Source organism: Bos grunniens, chromosome 17 (assembly GCF_055505025.1).
Source record: "Bos grunniens cultivar Pamir isolate PY7600 chromosome 17, Bosgru_T2T1.0, whole genome shotgun sequence".
Taxonomy (NCBI): Eukaryota; Metazoa; Chordata; class Mammalia; order Artiodactyla; family Bovidae; genus Bos; species Bos grunniens.
The window spans coordinates 7,308,980-7,335,000 of NC_141181.1; the positions used below are offsets into that span (position 1 = coordinate 7,308,980).

The 26,021-nt window shown below is 34.7% G+C and overlaps 1 protein-coding gene across 10 annotated transcripts in view; it reads left to right on the forward strand.

Moving 5' to 3' along the window:
- The window catches only part of LRBA (LPS responsive beige-like anchor protein), a 758,928-nt gene that overhangs the window by 315,707 nt on the left and 417,200 nt on the right, over positions 1 to 26,021 (forward strand). For 9 of the 10 annotated variants that reach the window (XM_086346372.1, XM_086346374.1, XM_086346378.1 and 6 more), the window contains exon 36: positions 23,706 to 23,872. In XM_086346372.1, coding sequence (XP_086202498.1) covers positions 23,706 to 23,872 — 167 coding nt within the window. Of the gene's footprint in view, positions 1 to 75; positions 2,186 to 23,705; positions 23,873 to 26,021 lie in introns of those variants that run through there. The other variant, XM_086346381.1, reaches the window with a different exon arrangement.

Here is a 26,021-nt window from a genome sequence, read left to right on the forward strand (position 1 = left end):
ATTATATAAAAATTCTATATAGAAGACATTGAATGTTTTTAAGTGTAAAATTCTTTTATTTATTGTCTTCTGTAGGTAACTAAAATTTTGTGAACTATGAGAAGACACAGAATGAAACATCTCTTTAATCTCTTCCTGGGCGGCTTCTGCCTCCTCACCTTTGGAGGAAGCCACTGTTAGTTTCTTATACATCTCGTCCAGGTTTCTTTATGCACATAAATAAAAATATGAATATATATTCTCATCCCCTTTCCTTATATAAATGTTACCATATCTATAATGTTTTATGCTTTGCTTTTTAAATGTTTTTTGGAGATTTTTTTTTAATACTTCCATTAGCAGCATATGAGTGTCTGTTCCATCATAGAATATGTTATCAAACTTTCAGATTTACGTCATTCTCACAGATTATGCATGGCAGTATGTAGCTTTCTTTTGTATTTCTCACTATAGTTTTAACTTTGCATTTCTGTTTTTATAAATATTTTTGCCAGTTTGTTGACTTACATATGGTGGAATTTTTGGTGTCCTCCAGACGTGTTTTACAAAATACTTTTGTTCTTGAATTTAGTAATGCTTTCTTTTATGGTTTGATATTTTGATTTGTAGTTGGAAAGGTCTTTTACCCACGTAGATTATAAAGAAATTTCTCTGTGTTTCTTCTAGCATTTCTAGTTTTATTGTCTTATGTTTAAATATTTCATTTACTTATAATCTATCCTAGGATAAACTGTGATGTGAATCTAACTTTATTTTACATGATAATATAATTTTTTTTTGTACTATCTACGAAGTCCAAATTTTCTCCTCTAATTTGAGATACCATTGTTAACATATACCAAATGCCTATGTGTTTGGGGATTTTTTTTTTTAATAGTCTATATCTCTGTATTAGTCTCTGTGATTTCCTGTATTGGTGTTGATTTTTATTTAAATTATTGAGACCTTATAGTGCATTTTAATATTAATAGGGCTGTGTTGTGTTTTCCCATCATTGACTTCTAAAATATTTTTCAGAATTGCTGTGGCTAGTCTTCCTTAGCTAATAATGTTAGATTCAGGTTGTTTTATTCAAAAACTATTTTCATTTGATTCTGTTGAGCTTTTCTGGTATATAAACATTTCATGTATAGATATTGATAGTTTTTCCTTCGTATTTCCAAATTTTATTCTTCTAATTGCTTTTTCTTATCTAATTGATTTGGCTGATTCAGTTATTGTTGAAAAATAATAATTATTGGTTACCATATTTTGTTTATTAGTGTTTTGTTATTTTACCATTCTACTCTCTCTGAATTCAGCTTGTTTTAGATTCCACAAAAAAGTGAAATATTCATTTAGTTCAGTTTTGTTTTTTCATATTAATGAAAAATTTATCCACTTATGTCATCTTCAATGGGAGCAGTGGAGTTTATAGTATGCTTTTTAAATATTAGATATTCATGGCTTGACATTAGATACTTATGGATTGACTGATGCTATTTTATCCTAATGATAATACCAACTGATCCTTGTCATTACAAGTTATATTCTTTCATTTTAAGCAGTTATAAATAATATAAATTTATTGATTTTTATGATGATGATTGAACTTAATTTGTGCTTAATTTAATTATAGTTGTATAATAGCTAAGAGCATATGAAACACTTCTATATATCTATAATCCCAAATCTATTTTTTATTGATTTGTTTAGATTATCATGAAATAAAAACAGCAGACATGTCATGTAAAAATAGAATTGATATATGCTAGCATGTTCACCTGAGAAACCCTGACTTAAGGACAAATTTTGTTAATATCAGTGTTCTTTTTTTAATTAAAAAATACTGATCTGAGGGATACATACGGGGGAAAAAAAAGAAAAAATAGAGAAGAAAGAAAAAAACTAACAATGTAGAATAGTGTAAAGTAAGAAGAGAACATTCTCCAGTATCTTTTTCCTTAGCATACTCCCAGGATAATGATTGGCACATAACTATTCAGACTTTTTATTATTAATGTACACTTTATGTATAATTGTATGCATATGTATTTCTTGTATAATAAATATTCAACCCCAAATGGAATTATATTATGTAAATTGTTATGTGTTTTGAGTCAATAGTTCCTAAATTTTCATTTGTGTATGGACTCTTAAGAATCTGACCTTCAGAAATTTATACAAATAAAACCATGAAATTTTATGTGTAATTTTTGGAGGTTTACATATTCTGACTTGAAAGTATCTTATGTCACGGTCTCTGTGGTTTTCATAAATCACTTATAGCAGCCAAGTAGGGGAAATAGAGGCTAATCTTTCACTGATATTTCTTTTTTTTAATGGATATTACATTTTCAGATTCGGGAATAGGTTAGAATATTCTTACTGGAGACTTGGTGAGAGTTACTTGTATCCATTAAGAATATTTTAAAATTGTCTACTGAGGGAAGCAAACTTTAAAGTAGCATCCATTTATTTTAATTTCAATACCTAGACTAGGCTTGGAGCATAGGAAGTTCTTGATGAAATGTTAAATTAATGAAAGCATCAACTAATAGAGAATATAGGATTAATAAAGCTTTTCATAATCAGCTAACAAAAAATTGGGGATTCAGTCTTTTCACATGAGATCTTAGATTCTTTTCAGTTCAGTCAAGTCGCTCAGTCGTGTCCAACTCTTTGCGACCCCATGAACTACAGCACGCCAGGCCTCCCTGTCCATCACCAACTCCTAGAGTCCACCCAAACCCATGTCCATTGAGTTGGTGATGCCATCCAGCCATCTCGTCCTCTGTCGTCCCCTTCTCCTCTGCCCCCAATCCCTCCGAGCATCAGGGTCTTTTCTAATGAGTCAACTCTTCGCATCAGGTGGCCAAAGTACTAGAGTTTCAGTTTCAGCATCAGTCCTTCCAATGAACACCCAGGACTGATCTCCTTCAGAATGGACTGGTTGGATCTCCTTGCAGTCCAAGGGACTCTCAAGAGTCTTCTCCAACACCACAGTTCAAAAGCATCAATTCTTCAGTGCTCAGCTTTCTTCACAGTCCAACTCTCACATCCATACATGAGTACTGGAAAAACCATAGCCATGACTAGATGGACCTTTGCTGGCAAAGTAATATTTCTGCTTTTCAATATACTATCTAGGTTGGTCATAACTTTCCTTCCAAGGAGTAAGTGTCTTTTAATTTCATGGCTGCAATCACCATCTGCAGTGATTTTGGAGCCCCCCAAAATAAAGTCTGGCACTGTTTCCACTGTTTCCCCATCTATTTCCCATGAAGTGATGGGACCAGATGCCATGATCTTAGTTTTCTGAATTTTTTCAGTTCAGTTCAGTTCAGTCTCTCAGTCGTGTCTGACTCTTTGCGACCCCATGAATTGCAGCACACCAGGCCTCCCTGTCCATCACCAACTTCTGGAGTTCACTCAGACTCACGTCCATCGAGTCAGTGATGCCATCCAGCCATCTCATCCTGAATGTTTTAGTTTGGTATAAAACTTTGTTCAATTTAAAATAGACTATAATAGCTATAAAATGTGTTATGTAATCCTCATGGTAATCACAAAAAAACCTGTAGTAGAATCACAAAAGATAATACTACAAAAAACTGTCAAATAGTAAAGGAAGACAGCAAAAGAGTAAAAAGAATGTAAAAAGTAGTCAGAAAACAAATAGGAGCACAATGATAGAATAACTTTTAATCTAAAGAGGATTTCACAGAGATGCATTATAATCAAGCTCTTGAAAATCAAAGATTTGAAAGCAGCAAGAGAAAAGTGAATTGCTATACTCAAAGTCACATACGAAGCAAATTGTCACATAAAACACATAAATAGGGTGTCAACAGGTGTCTCAGCAGAATCCTTACAGGCCTGAAGATGATACATTCAAAGTGCTTTAAGGGAAAAGACTGCCAACCACAAATACTTTGCCCAAAAAAGCCATCATCCAGAAAAGAAGAGAGGGAAAGACTTGCCTAGACATAAACCTGTGGCTGATTCATATTGATGTTTGGTAGAAACCAACACAATACTGTAAAGCAATTATCCTTGAATCAAAAATAACTAAATAAAATAAACTTTCCCAGACTAAAAAGAAAAAAAGCAAAGAAGATTCATTACCACTAAACCTGCCTTATAAAATATGCTAAAGCTATTTCTTCAAGCTGAAATGAAAGGAAGCTAGTTAATAACATGAAGTTGAATATAAATATAATACTTGCTGGTTTTATTAAGTATATGGTCAAAATCAGAATACTCTAACACTGTAATGGTGGTACATAAATCACCCACTTGACCTTGAAGCATACACAGAGGCTGGAAATGAAGGGATGGAAAAAATATTCCATGCAACTGGAACCAAAAACAGTATTTACATTTATATCAAACCAAGTTTAGACCTTAAGTCAAAACTGTAACAAAAAAGACAGAAAATTATTATATAATGATTTAAACAGTTACTAATTCAAGAAGATATTATAATTATAAATATACACCTGGGTGTGTGAGAGAGAAGTCAAGAATAACTCCAAGATTTCAGCAAATGTAAAAAAGGGGACGTCATTCACTGAGAAACAGACTGTGTAAAAGCAGAATTTTCCAGGGGAGGGTGGGTTGGAGTGGGGGTTGGATGGCACGATAAGGGGTTCAGTTCAAAAATAAGTTAAAAATTAGGCATCCAAGAGAAGATTTAAAGTAAGCATTTGGGTAAATGAATGTGAAATTCAGGAAACATATGGACTGGAGATATAAATGTGAGAGTCACTGGAATATGAATAGCTTTTAAAACTCTGAGATCATGAAAGAAGTGATAATAGATAGGGGAGAATTCTAAAGACCATGCTCTGGAGGCACTCCAGTGTTAAGCAATTGGGAAGGAGAAAAAGACTAGGTAGAAGATCATCTAAAGAAACCACTGTTACTCTTACTTAGAAGAGAGAATGGGAAATGGATGCAGACCACTCTTTGTGGGGATATTACTGAAGGGGACTCGAGAAATGGTGCAGAAGTTTGTGGGCAAATTATTGGGAAGAGTAGTTTTCAGTTTGTTTAAGATTTTGAAAACAACAGCATGTCCGCATGCACAGGAGAACGATTTGTTAGAAGGAAAGTCCATTACTTAAGAGAGAGTAAAGAAGTGATGAGAAACACTGTGCAGGCAGAGTTGAGCAGGTGAGATGTGGTCCCCAGATGGGGAGCTGATTTAGAAACGAGCAGAGTTGGACACGACTTAGCGACTGAACAGTGATGGTGGAGAGTTCTCCTATATTAACAGGCAAAAGATTCAGAACATATGCTAGAATGAGGGTAAATGTGTCACTGGGAGCTTGTGGAAGTTGGTTTCTGGTTGCTTTTATTTCCTCACTGAAATATTTGGGGACAAGATCATCAGCTGAAAGTGAGAATAGGAAAAGAGTTGTGTGTTTGAGGTTTGTGGCCACAATTTGAAGTTAGTATCAATACAGTCTACTTGGCTGAGAGATTAAATCCAGCTTTCTTCTGCAACTTATACTATTTACATTTTACAAATTAATGTTAAGCCATACTTCTTTACAGGAATTTTTCAAAGTGGTTTTAAAATGGATCTCCTTCATCTGTTCTCTCATTCAGTTGACTCTGTGAGCTGACATTATGATGTTTATAGCTCCATAACATCATTTTTTTTTTTGAGGTTAACAATCAGAATAGCATCTTGTTCCTTCAAATTTTACAAATAAAGGTAGGGATTGGCAAGATGACTAGAAAATATCCAGAAAGGGCTTGCCATACTTGCAATAGAAATATCTGTTTCTTAGTTGATGCCTTAATTCAATGTTGGAATCCTGGTAGAAGCATAAAGAAAACTAGCAGTCATTATCCTCCCTGTATTTCTTTGTAGTTTGCCACTGTTTTTCTTTTTCTCCCCGACTTTATTGAAATAAGATTGGCAAATAGATATTGTATATATTTAAGGTGCACAACATGATACTTTGATGTATGTGTACATTGTGAAATGATGACCCCAATTGAGCAAATTGACATATCCTTCAGCCCATGCCACTTGGGTGTGTGTGTGGTCGAGATCTAAGCAAATTTCAAGTACACAGCACGTTCTCATTAAGTATTGTTGTCATACTGTACACTAGATATACAGAATTTACTAATCTCAGAATGTAAATTCTGTACCATTTGATCAATATCTTCCCTTTCCTGCCAGTCTTAAGCCTCTAGTATGATTTTGAATTTTTTGTTTTTAGATTCTGCATATAAATGAAATATGCAATATTTGTCTTTTTGTTTATGGCTTGTCTCACTTAGCATATTGCCCTCAGATTCATCCATGTCATCACAAGTGGCAAGATTTCCCCTTTTTTGAGGTTGAATAGTATTCCACTGTATTTTGTTTATCCATTTGTTGATGGATACCTAGTGTGTTTCCATATTTTGGCTATTTTTAATAATGATGCAAGGAATTTGGGAGTGCATGTATTTCTTCAACGTAGTGAGTTGTTTCCTTTAGATATAAAGAAGTGCATTGCTAGATCATGTAGTAGCTCTATTTTTAACTTTTTGGGAAACCTTCATGCTGTCTTCAGTCGGGTGCTCCAATTTATGTTCCCACTGCCAGTGCACAAGATTTTCTTTCCTCTACATTCTCTTCAACACTCGATATTGCTTGTGTTATGTTAGAATCAGCTATATAGTAATCTTTAAATTTCCTTTCATTCAGTCTTTAAGTTTCAGAAAATTTTTTGAAACTGAAACCATAAACAAGTTTTCTCTGTTTATTTTCTCTTTCTACTAACTTTATATATTGATTCTTACCTGCATGTAAAATTGGTGGAGTGCAAAATAAATCTGAATTATTTAAACATTAGTTGAAGAACACACTTTTTTTCATCTTTGTCCACTTTTAAATTTTATATTCTCATTATTGAATTGAATTCCCCAATCTGTCTTTTAGTGGTTGAAATACAAGGCAAATGAAATAGAATGGCACTATATATTTTTTTCTTAGTAACTTTTAAAGTAAACTTATGATACAGTAAAAATATTTTCAAGTGAACTTCCCATTTATGCTTTCCTGCTTGTCTTTTCTTCTTTTTGTTTTATTCTTTCTTATTTATTCCCTTATATTTTTTACTCCTATTTGGAACATCTCATCTTCAAAGTGTGTTAGTCACTCAGTCGTGTCTGGCTCTTTGTGACCACATGGACTAGTCCACTGGGCTTCTCTGTCCATGGAATTTTCTAGGCAGGAATGCTAGAGTGGGTAGCCATTTCCTGCTTTAGTAACTGAGAAAGGGATGACCCAGGTTCATGATAACTTTTTAAAGCTTAGCTTTATGCCTTCTGTTTCTCATGATGGCTCTATATTGGTGATTAATATATCCCACTGTCTTTCCAACATCTCTTTCTTGAGGTACACTTTACATAATCAATTCTGTCATTTCCTGAAGAGATGACTGATTAATAGATCTTGAGTCATCAGAGCTCAAGATCCCAGTTTGAGTCATAATAGCAAAGCAATAGAATGACAGTTCTTATCCTGGCTTTGGTATTTGTTTACTAACATTGTGGTTTTAGACATACTTCTTATCCTCTTTTTATATACTTCTTCATCTATAGAGCAGGAATAGGAAAATGGTAAGCTTCACTCTTTCTCTCTCTATATATACATATATATACACACACACATATAATTGTAGCTTTGGATATTATTTTATTTATGTTAGATAAAAATGATGTTATAAACAACCGTGAGAGTTGTACTATAGATACGTTATAGATAAAGTACTATGGATACGTTGGTTAAGTAAGGACTATTGTGAGTCCTTTTAGATGTCCAGATCACTTTAGTTTGAGCACTCAGCCAGTGAGACCACAGACTACTCTGGTGCAGTTTCACATAGTTCTGACTTTTCCGTCAGATAACCTTGTGCATTAATTTTGACTCTGTCATTTACTGACTGTGTGAGCTAAGACATTAATGTCTCATGTGAAAATCAGGATAATGATGGTGCCTACCTATAGTAATGAGGAGTAAATGGGATTTGATAACTGTAAAGTGCCTGTTACGTGAGTCCATACTAAATGTTTAATGATGCGGCTATTGCTGTTACTTCAAAATGAAGAGTAATTTTTTTATTCTAAGTAATCTCAAGGATTACTCAAGGAATGCTTATATGTCCCACACTTACTCTGGAATTCTTACCTCTGCCTTAGGGCCTTGGTCCAGTCAACCGCTCTGTCAGAACTCTGGAGGCTATTTCTTAGTATCATACAAGTGGCTTTCCCAGGAAGTAGCTGTTTTATCTTTATCCTGTTGCTCAGAGCATGGACAAAGGCTTTTCTTTTTCTCCTTTGTAGGCCTTGCAATGATGAAAGACATCACAGTGCAGAAAAGGGAAGCTCATTACTGAGTTTTGCATCTGCTAATTCATAGGCCACGCTCCTGCAGAGGAGGTTTTCTCTTGACCTCTGTCTCTCTCCTGCTTTGCCAAGTTCAGCTCCCTCACACAGAGATCTCTCTTGATCACATTCCTTCTTTTAGTACAGGCTGACTTGCATCCAGTCTTAGAATAAAAAGAATGCTGGGCCTTACTAAGTCCAGGGTTCACCTTTTTCCCTTCTTCTGGTTCATTGACAGTGGGACCATCAAACTCCTTAAGGAAAATTCTCACTCTGGTTTATCATACATATTCTGGTTTATCTTTCACACCTGGACTCTTTAGTCACAGTATTTCTCAGTACATTTCCAAAGTCTGCTGTATTCATTCTGGAATGCACTATTTTTAGAGATTCTTCTAGGGTGTGTTTTAACTTGTCTCACTTCCTATTTTAGCTTCTTGATAATGGCCAGATTAAGAACTAGGCTCACAACATTTTCTGCTCTCAGTTTTCTATGGGGGGTGACTTCTGAATAGAAAATATACATATCTACACAGGGCATGTGCATGCATGTACATATTTTTAAAAAAATCATCCTTTTTAGAATAACGTGCAACTAAAGAAGCTTTCATTTTTGGGACAAAGGAAGACCATTGTAAAGTAAGCTGATGTCTCTGATTTTGAAAATTATGAGTGATACTTCTCTAGCTTCAAGAAACAGAGCTATATTACTGGGCACTCCGTTAAAGGTAGAAAGCTAGAAAAAAGCAAAGGAATTAAGGCCGAGGTGAAATGGAATTCATACCTGTGAGCAAGGCTGATAAAATTAAATCCAAACTGAAAAATATATTTTTTTCAGTGTGTTCTCATTAGATTCTAATAATGTAAAATATAGTCTCAATAGAGAAATAGATATCTTACTGCTGTTTAAAAATCTCTTCTAGAAAAATGTCTGAATATACTCCCTACAGATAGATAAAGCCTGTATTTAAGGTTTCAGTTTATGATATATCCTAGTTATCTTAACAGTTGACCAAATCAACTATTTATATGTTAAACCATTTATAAAAACTTTTGAGGAATAATCTTTTTAGGAAGGAAATGGGTAAAAATATATTAGGCACCCAAGGAAGATATAAAGCAGCATGTACTGGTTTGCTTAAAAAAAGAGAGAGCTCTGGTAATTGCAAGTCTTATTCTGTTATTCTTAAAAGTTTTTTATTTGAGCTGTTCTCATATTTTCACCACTATTTTGCTATATTTTATTTCTTGTATCTTAAATGAGCCTTTTCTTCTCCATGAAAAGTTACTTAACTTCTAATTCCTTTGTGAAACCCTCACTGGTTCTGAATAGTTCTTTTCTGTTCTTTCCAAGCACACGGTGAATATCCTTCTTAGCAAGTATCTCATATTGTAATTATTTTTACTCCATGTCTCTCAGCTACATTCAGATGATGGAAGACAAGGGACTGTTTGCAGTATAGTTGGTTAACTTCATGAGTGAGTCTACAGTAAGTGTTGGGTGTTAGTGTATATGCCTGTCAACATTCTGATTGTTTTATGTCTATGCATATTGGAACTTTATGAAAAGCACATCACATTATATCCTTTTTCTTTAAGGAAACTGAGGAATAGGAGGTTAAATACCTAGCTGATCATGAATACGTCAGAGTCAAGATTTAAACTCAGGTTGTCTGGCTCCAGAGTCTGTGTTCTTAACCACAGTATTAACTATGGTTTCTTACAGAATGAATTAATCTCTTTTTACCTTTTCGGTTTTCATGCTTGTTCTTGAACTACTGTTATTTGAAATTAAAGTATGTCTATACATATGTACACATAGACACACACACACACACACACACTACTTTTAGCGTAGTACAAGTAAGATGCCCTAGTTTTGTATGATTTCCAAAAAACCCAATGGTTAGGTAGATATGTTGAGTTAAAAGATTATAGGATTTGTTTAAGATATTCAGCTCTTGTGAAAATTAACAAATAGTAAAGTTTAAAAAATAAAAACTTGAATTTCTCTCTCTTTCACTATATATGTGTTTATATGTATTTGTGTATAATTATAATCTCTCGGGAAGATATACTTGTCTCATGATGAATTTTAAAATATGGTTATTTGAATTTAACTCTATTTAAATTTCCTGTCAGTTGTGTTGATCACTGATACTAACCTCATTTTACTTTCTTTACCAAACTGATATATTATGTATGCAGGCATTGTTAAAGAAATCAGTTTGCCTTTATGAAAGCTGTTTTGCTATTTACTTAAAAATTTTGTAATTTTCATTGTTAACAAGTAACTCTAATGTAGCAATGAAATAGCGTGAACAGTGTTGTATGTGTATTTTACATGCAAGTGGAAACTAACCTTCTTCTTAGTGTTGACTTCACTTTACAAATATGTAAAAGCTTTTTAAACCCATTTTTTTATTCTCTAAAATATTAGAACCTATATTAGCACTCAGATTATTTGAAAATATTGTTTTAAGTCTGCAATTGTAAAGATAAGAACCCAGCACATTGTATCCAGTCCATTAAAACAATAAGAAATGAAAGCGATACTTTGATAAGTGTTCTGCCTGTTTTCACCTTGAATGCTATTATCAGGGGGATGATACTATATCTATTTCATTGGCTTAGACTTTTTCATGCTGAGAGAAATCAATACTTCGAAGCGTTGGATGACAGAGGAATCACTTTAGAATTAAAGGTGGCTGTCACACATTGTCATTGGTTGACTTTCGTTTGCTGTTGGATTTTTTAAGCTTTTATTTTTCTAAGTTTTTTAGGAGGCTCTGTAACATTCCCACGGACAACATTTTTTTTTTTTTTTTTAATGGTTGGACTTTAAATCTGAATTGAGATTGAGTGCAAAGACCTCCAAAATTGAACTGTTGAAAAGCTTCTTAATTTGTTGTCCTTTAGATGATTGCCCTTTTAAATGGTTTACAATGAGACAAACAATTTATAGTGTAAGTAATTTTGAGATAAATTAGGGCATAAGGTAGTACACTTAAAAGTGTTTACCAGAAAGTGTGTTCATTTAACTAAAAATATAATGTTGTGTATAGCCATGAAAAAGAATGAAGATAGAACTTTATGTCTTGAAAAGGAATGATGGATAATTTGATTTTATTTACACAGGCAATACATTCATGTTAACATGACTACACCTGTAGAAAACAGCCAAACAGTGACGAAGTAGAAGAGAGGAATTTCTTTATCATTTAAGTCATTGCTTTTTAAATTTGAGTATAAATTTCTTTATAAACTGAAGCACAAAACTTCTGAAGCCAATACATTTCAATTGCTTAATTAAAAATAAATGTTAGTAAATTAGAATAACGGGTTATAAAATATTTTAAATAGCCTTGAACTTTTTAACTGAAATTTATTTTTATATCACAATATTATGCAAACTTAACGAAAACTTGCTTTATAATCTGTTTCTCATAAAATATACTCTATTAATTTAACATTAATTTACCTCCTTTTCTTAATGCTGAAGTGGTTGTGAGAAGCCTTGTGCATTTATATATCCAATCACAACCCCTTTTTGTTCCATTAAGCTAAATGATGTCATTTTATCTAATGACTTACTTGCTTCTGTTTTTTTTTTCTTTTAATACGTAGCTGCATGTTTTTTAATCATTGTAATTTCTTCTCCAGTTTTTGAACTTTACACAAAGTCGGTTTTCTCTGGCATTTTAGTTCTACTATTATGTTTGAGATTCATTTCATTTGTTAGGTTTTCTTTTTCATGATCAACGCCGTATAATTCTGTTTCATTAGTAGAGCAGTGGTTTTTCATGCTGTCTTCTGCTGTTGATCGGCAATCCATTTTTTAACTGTTGATATCAGGATCTGTGCTGCTTTAATGTCTTTTGGTGTACATACTCACATGTATTTGTAGGTGGATTTGTTGTTCTGTTGCTCAGTTGTGTCCATCTCTGTGCAACTCCATGGACTGCTGCGTGCCAGGCTCTATTAGCCTTCACTGTTGCATGGAGTTTGCTCAAACTCACGTTCATTGAGTGGTGATGTCATCCAACCATCTCCTGCTCTGTCGTCCCCTTCTCCTTCTGCCCTCAGTCTTTTCCTGCATCAGGGTCTTTTCCAGTGAGTCACTTCTTCACATTAAGTGGCCAAAGTACTGGAGCTTCAGCTTCAGCATTAGTCCTTCCACTGAATATTCAGGGTTGATTTCCTTTAGGACTGACTGGTTTGATCTCCTTCCTGTCCAGGGGACTCTCAAGAGTCTTCTCAAGCCCACAGTTCAGAAGCATCAATTCTTCGGTACTCAGCCTTCTTTATGGTCAAACTCTCTGGAAAAAAACATAACTTTGACTATACAGACCTTTGTCTGAAAGTGATATCTTCACTTTTTAATATGCTGTCTAGATTTGTAACTGCTTTCCTTCCAAGGAGCAAGCGTCTTTTAATTTCATGGCTGTAGTCATCGTCCTCAGTGATTTTAGAACTCAGGGAAATAAAATCTGTCACCATTTTCAGTTTTTCCCCTTCTTTTTACCATGAAGTGATGGGACTGTATGCCATGATCTTCATTTTTTGAATGTTGAGTTTTAAGCCAACTTTTTTACTCTCTTCTTTGACCCTCATCAAGAGGCTTTCTAGACCCTCTTCACTTTCTGCCATTACATTGGGTATCATCTACATATCTGAGGTTGTTAATATTTCTCCCAGCAATCTTGATTCTGCCTTGTGATTCATCTAGTCTGGCATTTCTCATGATGCACTCTGGATATGAGTTCAATAAGCAGGGTGACAATATATAGCCTTGACATACTTCTCTCCCAATTTTAAACCAATCCATTGTTTCATGTCCAATTCTGTTACTTGACCTGCATGCAGATTAATCAGGAGACAGGGTGGTCTGCTATTCCCTTATCTTTAAGAATTTTCCACAGTTTGTTGTGACCCACACAGTCAAAGGTGTCAGCATTGTCAATGAAGCAGATATTTTTCTAAAATTCCTTTGTTTTTTCTATGATCCAACGGATTTTGGCAGTTTGATCTCTGGTTCCTCTGCCTTTTCAAATCCAGCTTGTACATTTGGAAGCTCTTGGTCATGTACTGCTGAAGCCTATCGGGAAGGATTCTGAGCATTATCTTGCTAGCATGTGAAATGAGTGCAATTGTGCAGTGGTTTGAACATTCTTTGGCATTTCCTTTCTTTGTAATTGGAATGGAAAACGGACCTTCTCCAGTCCTGCAACCAATGCTGAGTTTTCTAAATTTGTTGACTTATTGATTGCAGCACTGTAAAGCATCATCTTTTAGGATTTGAAATAGCTCAGCTGGAATTCCTTCTAGTTCATTTCATACTATGAACTAGCTTTGTTCATAGCAATGCTTTCGAGGCCCACTTGACTTCACATTCCAGGATGTCTGGCATGGTGACTGACCACCTCATCGTGGTTATCTTGGTCATTAAGACCTTTTGTATGTAGTTCTGTGTATTCTTGTCACTTCTTCTTAATTGATCTCTTCTGTTTCTGTTAGGTCCTTACCGTTTATGTCCTTTATCGTGCCCATCCTTGCATGAAATGTTCCCTTGCTATCTCCAGTTTTCTTGAAGATATCTCTAGTCTTTCCTATTCTCTTGTTTTCCTCCATTTCTTTGTGTTGTTCATTTAGAAGGCTTTCTTATCTCTCCTTGCTATTCTCTGGAACTCTGCATTCAGTTTGATGTATCTTTCCCTTTCTCTCATACCTTTCACTTCTCTCCTTTCCTCTGTTACTTGTAAAGCCTCCCCAGATAACCACTTTGCCCTCTTGCATTTCTTTTCATTTGGGTTGGTTTTGGTCACCGCCTCCTGTACAGTGTTATGAATCTCCATCCATAGTTCTTCCGGCACTCTCTCCACCAGATCTAATCCCTCAAATCTATTTGTTACTTCCACTGTATAAATTTAAAGGATTTGATTTAGGTCATACCTGAATGGTCTGGTGGTTTTCCCTACTTTCTTCAATTTAAGCCTGAATTTTGCATTAAGGAGCTGATGATCTGAGACACAGTCAGCTCCAGGTATTGTGTTTGCTGGCTGTATAGAGCTTCTCCATTTGGCTGCAGAGAATATAATCAATCTGATTTCAGTACTGACCATCTGGTGGTGTCCATAATGTAGAGTTGTCTCTTGTGTTGCTATGACCAGTGATTTCTCATGACAAAACTCTGTTAGCCTTTGCCCTACTTCATTTTGTATTCCAAGGCCAAACTTACTTTCACGTCCCAGAATCTCTTGACTTTCTACTTTTGCATTCCAATCCCCTATGATGAAAAGGATGTCTTTTTTTGGTGTTAGTTCTAGAAGGTCTAGTAGGTCTTCATAGAAGCCATCAAATTCAGCTTCTTCAACATTAGTGGTTGTGGCTTAGACTTGGATTACTACGATGTTGAATAGTGTGTCTTGGAAGGGAACCGAGGTCATTCTGCCATTTTTGAGATTGTACCCAGGTACTACATTTCGAACTCTTTTGTCGTCTATGAGACTATTTCTTCTAAGGGATTCTTGCGCACAGTATTAGATACAACGATCATCCAAATTAAATCTGTCCATTCCCGTCCATTTTAGCTCACTGATTCCTAATATATCCATGTTCATTCTTGTCATCTGTTTTACCATGTGCAATTTACCATGATTTGTGGACCTAACATTCCAGGTTCCTATGCAGTATTTTCTTTATAGCATCAGATTTTACTTTCACCACCAGACATATCCACAGCTGAGCATCGTTTCCCCTTTGGCCCAGCCTCTTCATTCTTTTGGAGCGATTTCTCCAGTCTTGTCCAGTAGCATATTGGATACTTTCTGACCTGAGAGGCTCATCTTCCATTGTGGTGTCTTTTTGCCTTTTCATACTGTTCATGTGGTTCTTGAGGCAAGAATACTGCAGTAGTTGGTCATTCTGTCCTCCATTAGACCGTGCTGTGTCAGAATTCTTACTTTGACCCATCCATGTTGGGTGGCCCTACACAGGATGGCTCATAGCTGCATTGAGTTATGCAAGCCCCTTTGCCTAACAAGGCTGTGATCCATGAAGGGGAGGGTGGACTTGACTGTAAAATATTCATGTTTTCTGTCTCAATAGATAACTGCTACACTCTCTTGCAAAAGTGTGTACCTCTTCCAACATCAGTGTGTAACTGTTCATATTACTCCACATTTTCATCAACAGTTGTTTGCCACTTTTAATTTTAGCTTTCTGGGAGTTGTGTAGTGGTATGTCACTGTGTTTTATTTGGGATTTTCTTTACAAATTAAAGTGTACATCTTTTCTCCTGCTTGTTATGTATTATGTTTTTTAAAAAGAATTTTTGTGTAGTACTATTTATCTTTTACCTAGTTTCTTATTAGTTATCTCTTATTGTTTATCTACCTTACTGATTTATAGAGTGTATTGACCTGCTTGGTATATGAGCTAATTTTTTCAATATGAATATTTTAACTACTTTCTTCCCTGTTAGTGCCTTGCCTATTCATTTTTAAGAACTTCTTAAATATACTTTATTGAGTGATTTATATATAATATACTCATTTCAGGTATTCAGTTGGATGAGTTCTGACACATGTATATCTTTGTTGCTGTTATAATCAAGATATGGAAATTGTCATCTCAGAGAATCCCCTTCTGTTCCGGTGTGGTCAGTGCCACTGCACATACACACACCTGGTGGTGGTGGTGGAGTCGCTCAGTTGCGTCCAACCCTCGTGACCCCATGGCCTGTAGCCCGCCGGGCTCCTCTGTCCATGACATTCTCCAGGCAAGAATACTGGAGTGGGTTGCCATGTCCTCCTCCAGGGGATCTTCCCGACGTAGGGAAGATACTGGGTCTCCTGCATTTCAGGCAGATTCATACATATCCTAACTGTAGGCAACTGCTCATCTGGTTTCTGTTATTATAGATAGTTTGGTGTGGTATACAATTTCATATAAATTACATAATGGGTGCTCTAAGGTCTGGATTGTTTTGGTCAGCATAACATTTTTGATACTAATCCACATTGTTGTATGTGTATTGCTCTTTTGTTTTTTATATTGCGTAGCAGTACTGCTTTGTTTATCCATTCGTCTGTAGGTGTACATGGGGTAATTTCCACTGTTTGGCTCAATGATTAAAAGCATTATGGGCATTTTCATACAATTCATTTTTGTGGAAACGTCATTCATTTCGAGGAAGTACCTAGGAGCATAATTGCTGTGTGCTGTTGCAAGTTTGTATTTAGGCTTAGGAGAAACTGCCAGACTGTTTTCTAGAGTAGCTGCAGGTCTTAACAGTTCATCAGGCTAGTTAGTAGGTATGAGAGTTCCCTCTGTCCCACATCCTTGCCGGTATTTATTGTCAGTTCCTGTAATTTCAGCCCTTCTAGTGTGTATATAATGATTGAGTGTTGTGGTTTTTAGTTGAATTTCTCTGCTGACTAAGCGTTTTTTCACATACTTATTAGTCATTTGTATATATTTTGTAAAATGTCTAGTCAGATCCTTTGTTTATGGTTTTAAGTTTGTTTGTCTCTATGGCACTGTAGGAATTCTTTGTATTTTCTGTAAGGAAATCTTTTGTCAGCTATACATATGGTGAATGTTTTTTCTCATTGCCTTTTCATTTTGTTTCTTTATTCATTTCTTTCTTAATTGCAGGAAAATTGCTATACAACACTGTGTTGGTTTGTGTGGCACAACACTGCAGATCAGCCGCAGTCACACGTATGTCACGTCCTTTTTAGCTCCGCTCCCCTCCCAGCCCGCCCCTCTAGGTCATTTCAGAGTGCCGGGCCAGGCGCCCGACTTCTCATGGGGTACCTGTCCTACTCAGGGTGGTGTGTACGCGATAATGGCGCTTTCTCCATTCGTCCCACTCTTTCCTTCCCTCACTGGCCTTTTCGTTTTCTAAATGGTGACTTCTACAGGGCAGATTTTATCAGTTTCACTGAAGTCCAATTTGTCAAATTTTGTTATGGTTATGATTTTCTTTTACACTCTCCAATCTATGAATTTTAGTCTAAGTATTCTCTGCCTACTTGAAGTTCGTGAGATTTTTCTGTTTATTTTTTCTAGAAGTGCTAAAATTTTAACTTTTACATCTATATTTTTTATTCATTTTGAATTAAACATTTTGTGTGTGGTATGAGGTAAAAACAAGTTTTTTTCTTTCTTTGCTCCTTTGACAGTGGCCAGGTGTTTCCATACCAGTTGTTGAAAAGGCACTCTTTTTTCATTTCATAATCTATGCTGTCTTGATTTCTTATTTTACAGTGTGATTCAAAGAGTATAAAATTCTACAGTTTCATCTTTCCTTTGTAAATTTTTTTTTTCTTTTTTATTCAGATATATTTTAGACTCAGCTGTCAATATATCCTTAAGAAAGTCTCCTAAAGTATTAAGATTGGGTTGAATCTATAAAATCAATTTGAAAAGTATATATATTTTAAAATACTGAGATTTTAAATCTATGAACATTGTGTATATCCTCAGTTATTTTAGTCTTAGTTTCTCTTAGCAGTGTTTTATGGTTTTCATTGTGTAGACTTGAATATGTTTTTATATACTGCTAAATATTTCACGTTATTAATGGTATTGTTAATTGTTTTTGAGTTGATTATTGCCAGCATGTAGGTACATAATTAACTTTTAGTATATTGACCTTTTATCTAAGAAACTTGTATTATATATTCTAGTAGTTTTTTCTTAGAACGCTCAGAATTATAACATAGGGGAACACATATACAAATGAAGAATCTGTTAGTCTTTCCTTTTCAGACTGTCTTTTTGCTTACTTGTTTATTTTTTGTCTCTGCTGGTTAAGATCTCTTTTACCATATTGAATAGAAGTTATGAGAGAGGACATAGCACTTTATTTCCAGTTTTAGTTGAATAATTTTTATAGATGTCCTTCCTAAGGTTTAGGAAGTCTCTTTGTATTCCTGGTTTGTGGAGTACTTGTTATTTAATTAATTAATTTATTTTCATGAAAGGGTTTTGAATGTTAATTATTTATTTAATTAATTGCTTTAAAAAATTTAGATGATGTGTTTTTCTCCCTTTTTTTCTGTTTTATGGTGAATTATGCTGATTTATATTTAAATATTAAGTCAACTTTGCATTCCATACATATACTCTACTTCATCATGATATATAGTCTGTTTTATAGATAGCTGATTAGTAGTATTTTGTTGAGTTTTTGTGTTTATTTATGCAAATTATGTTACTTAGTTTTCTGTTCCTTTAATGCAAAATTAGTTGGAGTGTATTCCTTAGCCTCTGTCATCTGAGTTTAAGATTTGTATTATTTCTTCCTTAAATATTTAATATTTTCTAATATATTTAAAAGTATAAATTTTACTTTAAATGCTGTTTTATCCAGTTTCCACAATTTTTTCTAATTTTCCTTGTGATATCATTTTTGATCCATATTTTTTTATTTGGAGATGAATTGTTTAATTTCCAATTATTTTGGATTTTTTGAGTTTTTTTCCACCTTTTATATTCAGGTAAAGAATCAAAAGGACCTCTAGATTTCCGTATATTTTCCTCTGCATGAGTATCTCTTCTCTAATAGTTTGTCTTTCAAATTTCCCTCTTACTTTCTCAATAGACATCTTTAAACTTGTTTCACATATAAAAGCTAGAGGAAAAGTGTATTTTCCAGCCCTTGAAAATGTCTTGAGGCTATTTGGGTAGTAGTGTATAATCTAGTATATCTGGCAAATAGAGTGTAGATAGACAGTAATGTAAAAGATAATATTCCACTTTATAGACAGATACACATTCACAGGTCTAGGCAGTAAAATTTGGTTCTAATTTTTCAATATTTTAAACAATTATATATTTTTTGAGGATGGGATATATACATATATCTATGTCATTCCAAAGCAAATTTTTCTAGAAATAATTCTGGGACTTCTCATAAAAGGACAGAAGATTATTTCACGAGCTGAGTTGTGAGCAAATAAAGATCTACATTAGGGCTGTGATGAGTGGTTAGAGGTTTGGCTGGAAATGATGGGATATGATGTGAGGGAAATTGAAAAGTCACAGATGACAGAAATAGGAAACCGTTCCCTTTTCAGTGTAACAGCATGTTTCGGATAAAGATGGTAGGTTGTACGTTTTAAATTTTAGGTACTTATTGAATGGTTGGAGACTGTCCTACAGATAGAAATGTGGGATCTGAATTTGGGAAAACAGCTGAGTCAGACGTGAAAAACTTGACAGCTACATCTAAATTGATAATAGCAGATGATGGTGGGAGTGGGTGATATTGCCAAGGGACATATGACAAAGCCTTGAGAAAATGCGAGCATCCTGGGAGATAATGAAGAGAAAGTCTGACCACCAGAAAGGTCATCAGAGTGATGGCAGGAGCATAATAGAGAAATCTGCTTGATTTTAAGTTCATTCCTCTCTGGGCTTTCATACAAAGGACAGATAGTAAACTTAGAGACATAACATCTGAAAGGAAAGGCTAAATGTGATATTGTCTTTACTTCTTTATTTAAAGATCCAGAACAGTTATTTGAATTACAATTGATCAGTCTAAATTGCTTCTCTCTTCAGTTAAGTGAATTTTTTAAGAACTAGATTTATCTTATGTTTTATTAATTCTATATTAATACATTAATAGATTTCTTTAGCAATGATCAAATTCATTCAAATATATTTGAATTAGTTCCCAGGATGCTTTTTTCTGTTTTTTTTATTTTATGATTCAGGTTGGACAGGAGGGTCATTGTTGTGATGCTATATTACTTAGTTCATGTGTTGCTTAAAGTAGGAAAACAGAAACGTTTATGTGAAGTAAAATTGAATGAAAGTCCTAGATGTGGTGGGCTTCCCAAGTGGTGCTCGTGGCAAAGAACCCTCCTGCTAATGCAGGAGGCGCAAGAGACTTGGGTTCAATCCCTGGGCTGGAAAGATGCCCTGGAGAAGGAAATGGTAACCCACTCAGTATTCTTGCCTGGAGAATCCCATGGACAGAGGAGCCTGGTGGGCTATAGACCACAGGGTCCAGAGTCGAATGCAACTGAAGTAATTTAGCAGGCACACACTAGACCTGGCCCTTGATTTTATTGATAGATGGTACATTTTGGTAAGGTCTTTTGGGATACCTCCACTTAATCCTTAAACACAAGCGCACGCACGCACACACACACACACACACACACTCCTTCAATAAGTAACATGTGTTTGATCTTCAGGCAAATATTCCTCATCCGTACTTGACTTTGAATGATATGTCATATGTTGAATATGTTATTGGTTTTTTAATAAGAATGTGTTCATCTTTAAAATTGCATTTTAAAGATGCTTTTAAGAATAGATGCAAGTTCATTATATCATTACAAAACATTCTTGTTTGGTTTCCTTTTATCATGTTTTAAGGTTAGATGTGACTCTAATGTTCCACAATGAGACAGAGATTGATAATCAGGAGAGAATAGCCCTTTAATGTGATTTATATCTATAGATTTTATGTCAGATATGAAAAGTTGCTGTTTATATTATAAAGGAGGATCCATTAAAGAGCACTTTAAACCATTTTACTATTTAACTTACTACCTTGGACTCTTTTTAGAATTCTGCCTTTTTAAGCAAACTTTAGTTGCTTACCAAATGTTTTGAAGAATATGATTTGATAAAGTTAAACTGGTAAATGCATACAGGTAGCCTATTTAATAATGTATTTTTGGGTAATTTTGGTACATTTAATATGAAGGTATCTGGTGTTTCAGGGGAGTATTCAAACCAATTATTTTTGAATTTCCATCACTAATTTTAATTCCCTGTTATGATCAGGTGAGGTTAGATAAAGGCACACGGTGCATACATTAGGGGGTGTTTAAGCTGTACAAATTCTGACAGTGTCTACCATTTGGTCCTGGTGGCTTCAGTGTATGGTTGACTTAGATGTGAAGTAGCCTACAGAGTGCTGCCTATTCTGGAATGAATCTCTGAAAATATCACATAGTAGTTGACCTTTTTGTTAGCAATGGAATAATTCCCTAGCTATCTTCACTTAAACTGCTCCCTTCAAGTATTTCTTAATCATATTTTCTTTTCTTTGCTCAAATCATAATGTTGACAAACTGAACTATCTTGGGGTTTGTTTGGCTCAGGCTTTCATTTTTTAACATGATATCTGGCATTTGCCTGTGTGCGTATGTTCATTCGCTTCAGTCCTGTCCGACTCTTTGCTACTCTATGGACTGTAGCCCTCCAGGCTTCTCTATCCATGGGATTGCCTAGGCAAAAATACTGGAGTGGGTTGCCATTCCCTTTTCTAGGAGATTTTCCTGACTCAGGGGTTGAATCCGTGTCTCCTGCATTGCAGGTGGATTCTTTACCTCTGAGCCACTGGAGAAGCCTGGCATTTGCCTGTAGTATTTTATAAATGAATCTTGTTTCTAACATAATTTATTTTTTCCATATCAGTGTTTAGGTAAAAGAAGTACTTTCCTTTTAACAATATACAGAAACTAACTTCCTAGAGATTGGCCAAAATCTTTTAAGTGTACAATCCTTAGAGGTAATATAATCTTCTCATTTTGCAGGTGGGAGGACAGTTAGACCCAGCAAAGTCAAGTGAGTTAGTTGCCCAAGACTGATAAGAGACTCTGCCAAAGATGATGCTTTTGTCTGGTTTTTGATTTGTTTCCCAGTCTTATGCCTATTCATATGTATAAACTTATTTATATATATTATATTACTTGTCTGAAAGGGATTTTGCATCTGCAAATTTTGGTATCCGTGGGGGTCCTGGAACCTTGCCCCTTTCCCCCCACCCCCTCATGATAGCAGGAGACGACTGTACTTTTATTCCCAATTCCCTTCTCACAGTCTAGAATGGGGATTCTCCAGGGCACAGGCTATCAAGCTGATTCAGCCTTTGATCTCAGTAGCCTAGTGTTCTGTACAAACTGAGAGATATTTGATTATTTATGCATTTGCATAAACACTGTATCATTTAGGTTGCTTGTGGTATTAGGAACAGAAAACCCAGTTCGTACTGGACTTCAGTGAATGAACAGGAGCTTATAGGTTCTTGTAAAAAATTAAAAAAAAAAAAGTCTCACAGAAAGTTTAATTTAAAGGTAGGCTGGTCTTTGGTTGATCCACAAGTTCATGATTCCATTCAGAGTAAGCTAGTTTGTAATTCGCATACCTCCGCTCCCTGTGGGTATTGTCCTCCTCCTCAGGCTTGCTTCTCTTCTGGCACAGAAAGAGCTCTCCTGGAACCATTACTTCCTCTTTTACACTCCAAGAGAAAGGAATGAACTATCTAACTAAACTGACCTTTTAACTAACAAGTTTACATTAATCATTATTTTTTTTAATTTTAAACAATTAGGTAGTATAGCATCTTAAACATGATACCACAAGTATCAGAATTCCAAAAGAGAAATAAGCATCATGGAAACTAGTGGTTGTGTTGTATCTGATTATTGCTAAAGAATCCTAAATTTGTTTTGGCAAAATTGATGTCTAAGAAAGTACTTTTCAAACTTTAATTTAGAAATCACCTGGAGATCTCATTAAAATCCAAGTTTTGATTTAGTTGGTGTGGAGTGGGACCTATAATTCTGCACTTTTAATAAGTTCCTAGGTTATTCTAGTGCTGGTGGTCCATTTTGCATAGCCAAGGTTTAAAAGACCACACTGTTTCTGGCATTTTCTAAAGGTGTTGAGAACTAGCTCAGTTTACTACTGCAAACCACCAGCATCTCTTTTCTGGACCTGTGCAGTAGCCTGATTACCAGTCTCCCTCAAGCCTCTTGTTCCTCTGTAATTCATTCTCTAAATGAAGCTATGTTGATCATTTTCATATGTAAATCAGTCGCATCATTCCCTTGATTAACCTACTGGTAACCCATTGGGTTAGAATAGAATCTAAGCTCCTTATCATAACTGCACAGTTACTAAATGATGCAACCCCTGCCTGCCTCCCTCTCCAGTCTCTTTTCATACCATTCTTCTCTTTGTTCACTTTGCTTTAGTTCTTTGTAACCTCCCTTCATGCTGCTTGTAATGTGGACCCCGCATTTTCTGGCTTCTTCTCTTTATTCAGGTCTCTGCTTAGATATTAACCGTTTCTGAGTGTACCTTATGAATGACTACAGAGAAATAAGTTCTTGAGGGATTGTCATAATGAGACAATAGATCACCAACTCTGCTCAGTTCAGTTCATGAGCAATGTAAAAGTCACTTTAAAGTTTTGTTTGGTTCTGTTCATATTAGAGATTGTTTCATCATGCAATTAAAGGGGTTTTCCCCCATATTTTTATATTAATAGATGTTTCTTTTTCCTGTCCAAGTCACTATGTGCCCAGTATTCAGCAGACAAACGAGAAGATGAGAAGATGTGTGATCATTTGATAAGAGCAGCTAAATATCGAGACCATGTGACAGCAACTCAACTAATCCAGAAAATTATCAACATTCTCACAGACAAGCATGGAGCCTGGGGAAATTCTGCAGTGAGGTAAAGAGATACCTTTAGGATTTGGCCACTGATTTTCTGTGGAAGGCCTAGGTTAAGATAAATGGCTTTGATCAAATGGATATGATCAAGACCAGATGAAGAACAGAGTAATTTAATTTTGTAATTTATCTTCTACTATGAATTTAAAGCAAAGGGGAAGGAGAAAATCAGTATGGGTATAGTTGTGGATTTTTATGGATATTTCGGTTTCCTTCAACTACTCAAAGGAATAGTTGCTCATATATTTGTTCATTTTGAAGTGAACTGTTAAGGGAAGTTGTTGGTTTAAATTATTTTACTTGCAGCACTTATATCTGAATTTATACAAGTACAGTATTTTATTTGAAGAAACAATTCCCTATTTACACTTTTTAGTTTTTAGCATATAAATTTGAAAATGTAATATGTGTTGTCTTGTTGAGTTTTTGTTGCAGATTACTGGGCTATGATGACACAATACCAGCTTTAACATTTTATTTACTATATCTACCTCCTTTTCAGATTACCAAACTGAACAAGCAGTTTTTAGTTCTTATTTTAGAAACAAAATATTTAAATTACTTTCTCAGACTAAGGAACTTAGATAAGTCATAAAATTTAATCTTTTTGGAATATTATATTCTACAAGTTTTAGGAACATGTTTTGACTCATTTAAGTAATGTTAATGAAAAAGTTATTTCCCACTAGAAACACATTTTTTAGTTCCTCATTTCTGCATAACTTTTTCTGGAAGACAACAACAAAGGAAAATAGTAAATAGCTTGTGTATTATGGATAGGTGTAACTGGCTTCTGCTTGTGTTTCAAGCAATTTATGTGTTTAGCAAAGTCTAGTTTAAAGATTTTCCAGTAAATAGAAAATGATTTTAGCTTTTTTTAAGCTGAACTTTACAAACTAGTTGAGTTGAAACCTATCTGTTTTGGGATGTTTTTGAGTACAAGTATTTGCTAATATAGAGAAGATATGTTTCGTCATGCTTATCTTGAAAAATACTTAAATAAAATGAATCTCGTTTCCTGGCATATCATTTTTGATGTTCAGAAGACAAACAGGTCGAGACAAAAGGACTGAGTAAAGGCAGAAACCGTGTTTGTTTGTTTGTTTTAATCGTATTCCAGCTGATCTCAGCTGCAAGAGTGGTCATGGGCATGACATGAATTACTGGGTCAGAGCTCTCTAGTGCCTTGTCTTGCAGCATATAAAAGTCCGAGGGTGTGTATATGGAGGGGGACTGAGGAAGAGGAGTTCTGTTGAAGGTTTTAGAGTTTCATTATACTTTAATATAACAGATGTGTTATAGTCATTTCGACACCAGGTTGTATATATATTAGGAGATTACTTTGATGTGTACTGGTTGGCACATATTGGGAGCTCAATATGTGTTTGTTACTTTTTTTTTTAGGCTTAAATTTTTTTCTTTAACATAAAGAAAGTTTTGAAATTTTAAAATGAAAATGTTTAGGCAACTTACACCAAATGGGTCTTTTTTACGACATCGGAATTCTTTCTAGCGATAGCTGTATCTTTGTATAGCATAGCACACTTGAAACATTTCAAAAACATGAAAGCATTTTTTTTCTGAAGTGATTTTTGTGTAGTAGAATATCTTGGAGAACTAAATGGACTGTGAAGTATATTTGTCTATAAGTAATTAGTGTTTCTGTAATAGAGTTATTCAAAGGCTTCAAGTCTATTATTCTATAGAGCAAGGAAAAAATGGAAGAAAATTCTGAAATTTTAATGTTTCCCCAAATTGACAGAACATTTTTTACTTTTTTGCTCCCAAATGGAAACAGCTGTCAAACTGCTTGCTTTTAAATGCATACATTTTTAATTAAGAGCAACAACAAAGGATGCATCATTGAAAGGAAAATTAATATTAGTATTGATAATTTTTCTGTATAAATCTCATAACTTACTTAGATTTTATTAAAAACAGTGCTGTAGCAAAAGCACATTGTGCCTCCACGCTGATATTTTTGTCATTATATTTAGTTCCGTGTCACATTCGACTGTTACTTATTTAGAACACCTGGTTACTCCCTAATGCCTTTAATACAGTTATCTTAAGATAGTCCTTTTCAGTATTAATCGCACTTAGAGTGCATTTGTAGACCTTGGTGTCCTTTTTTAGGTAGCTGTGTAAGA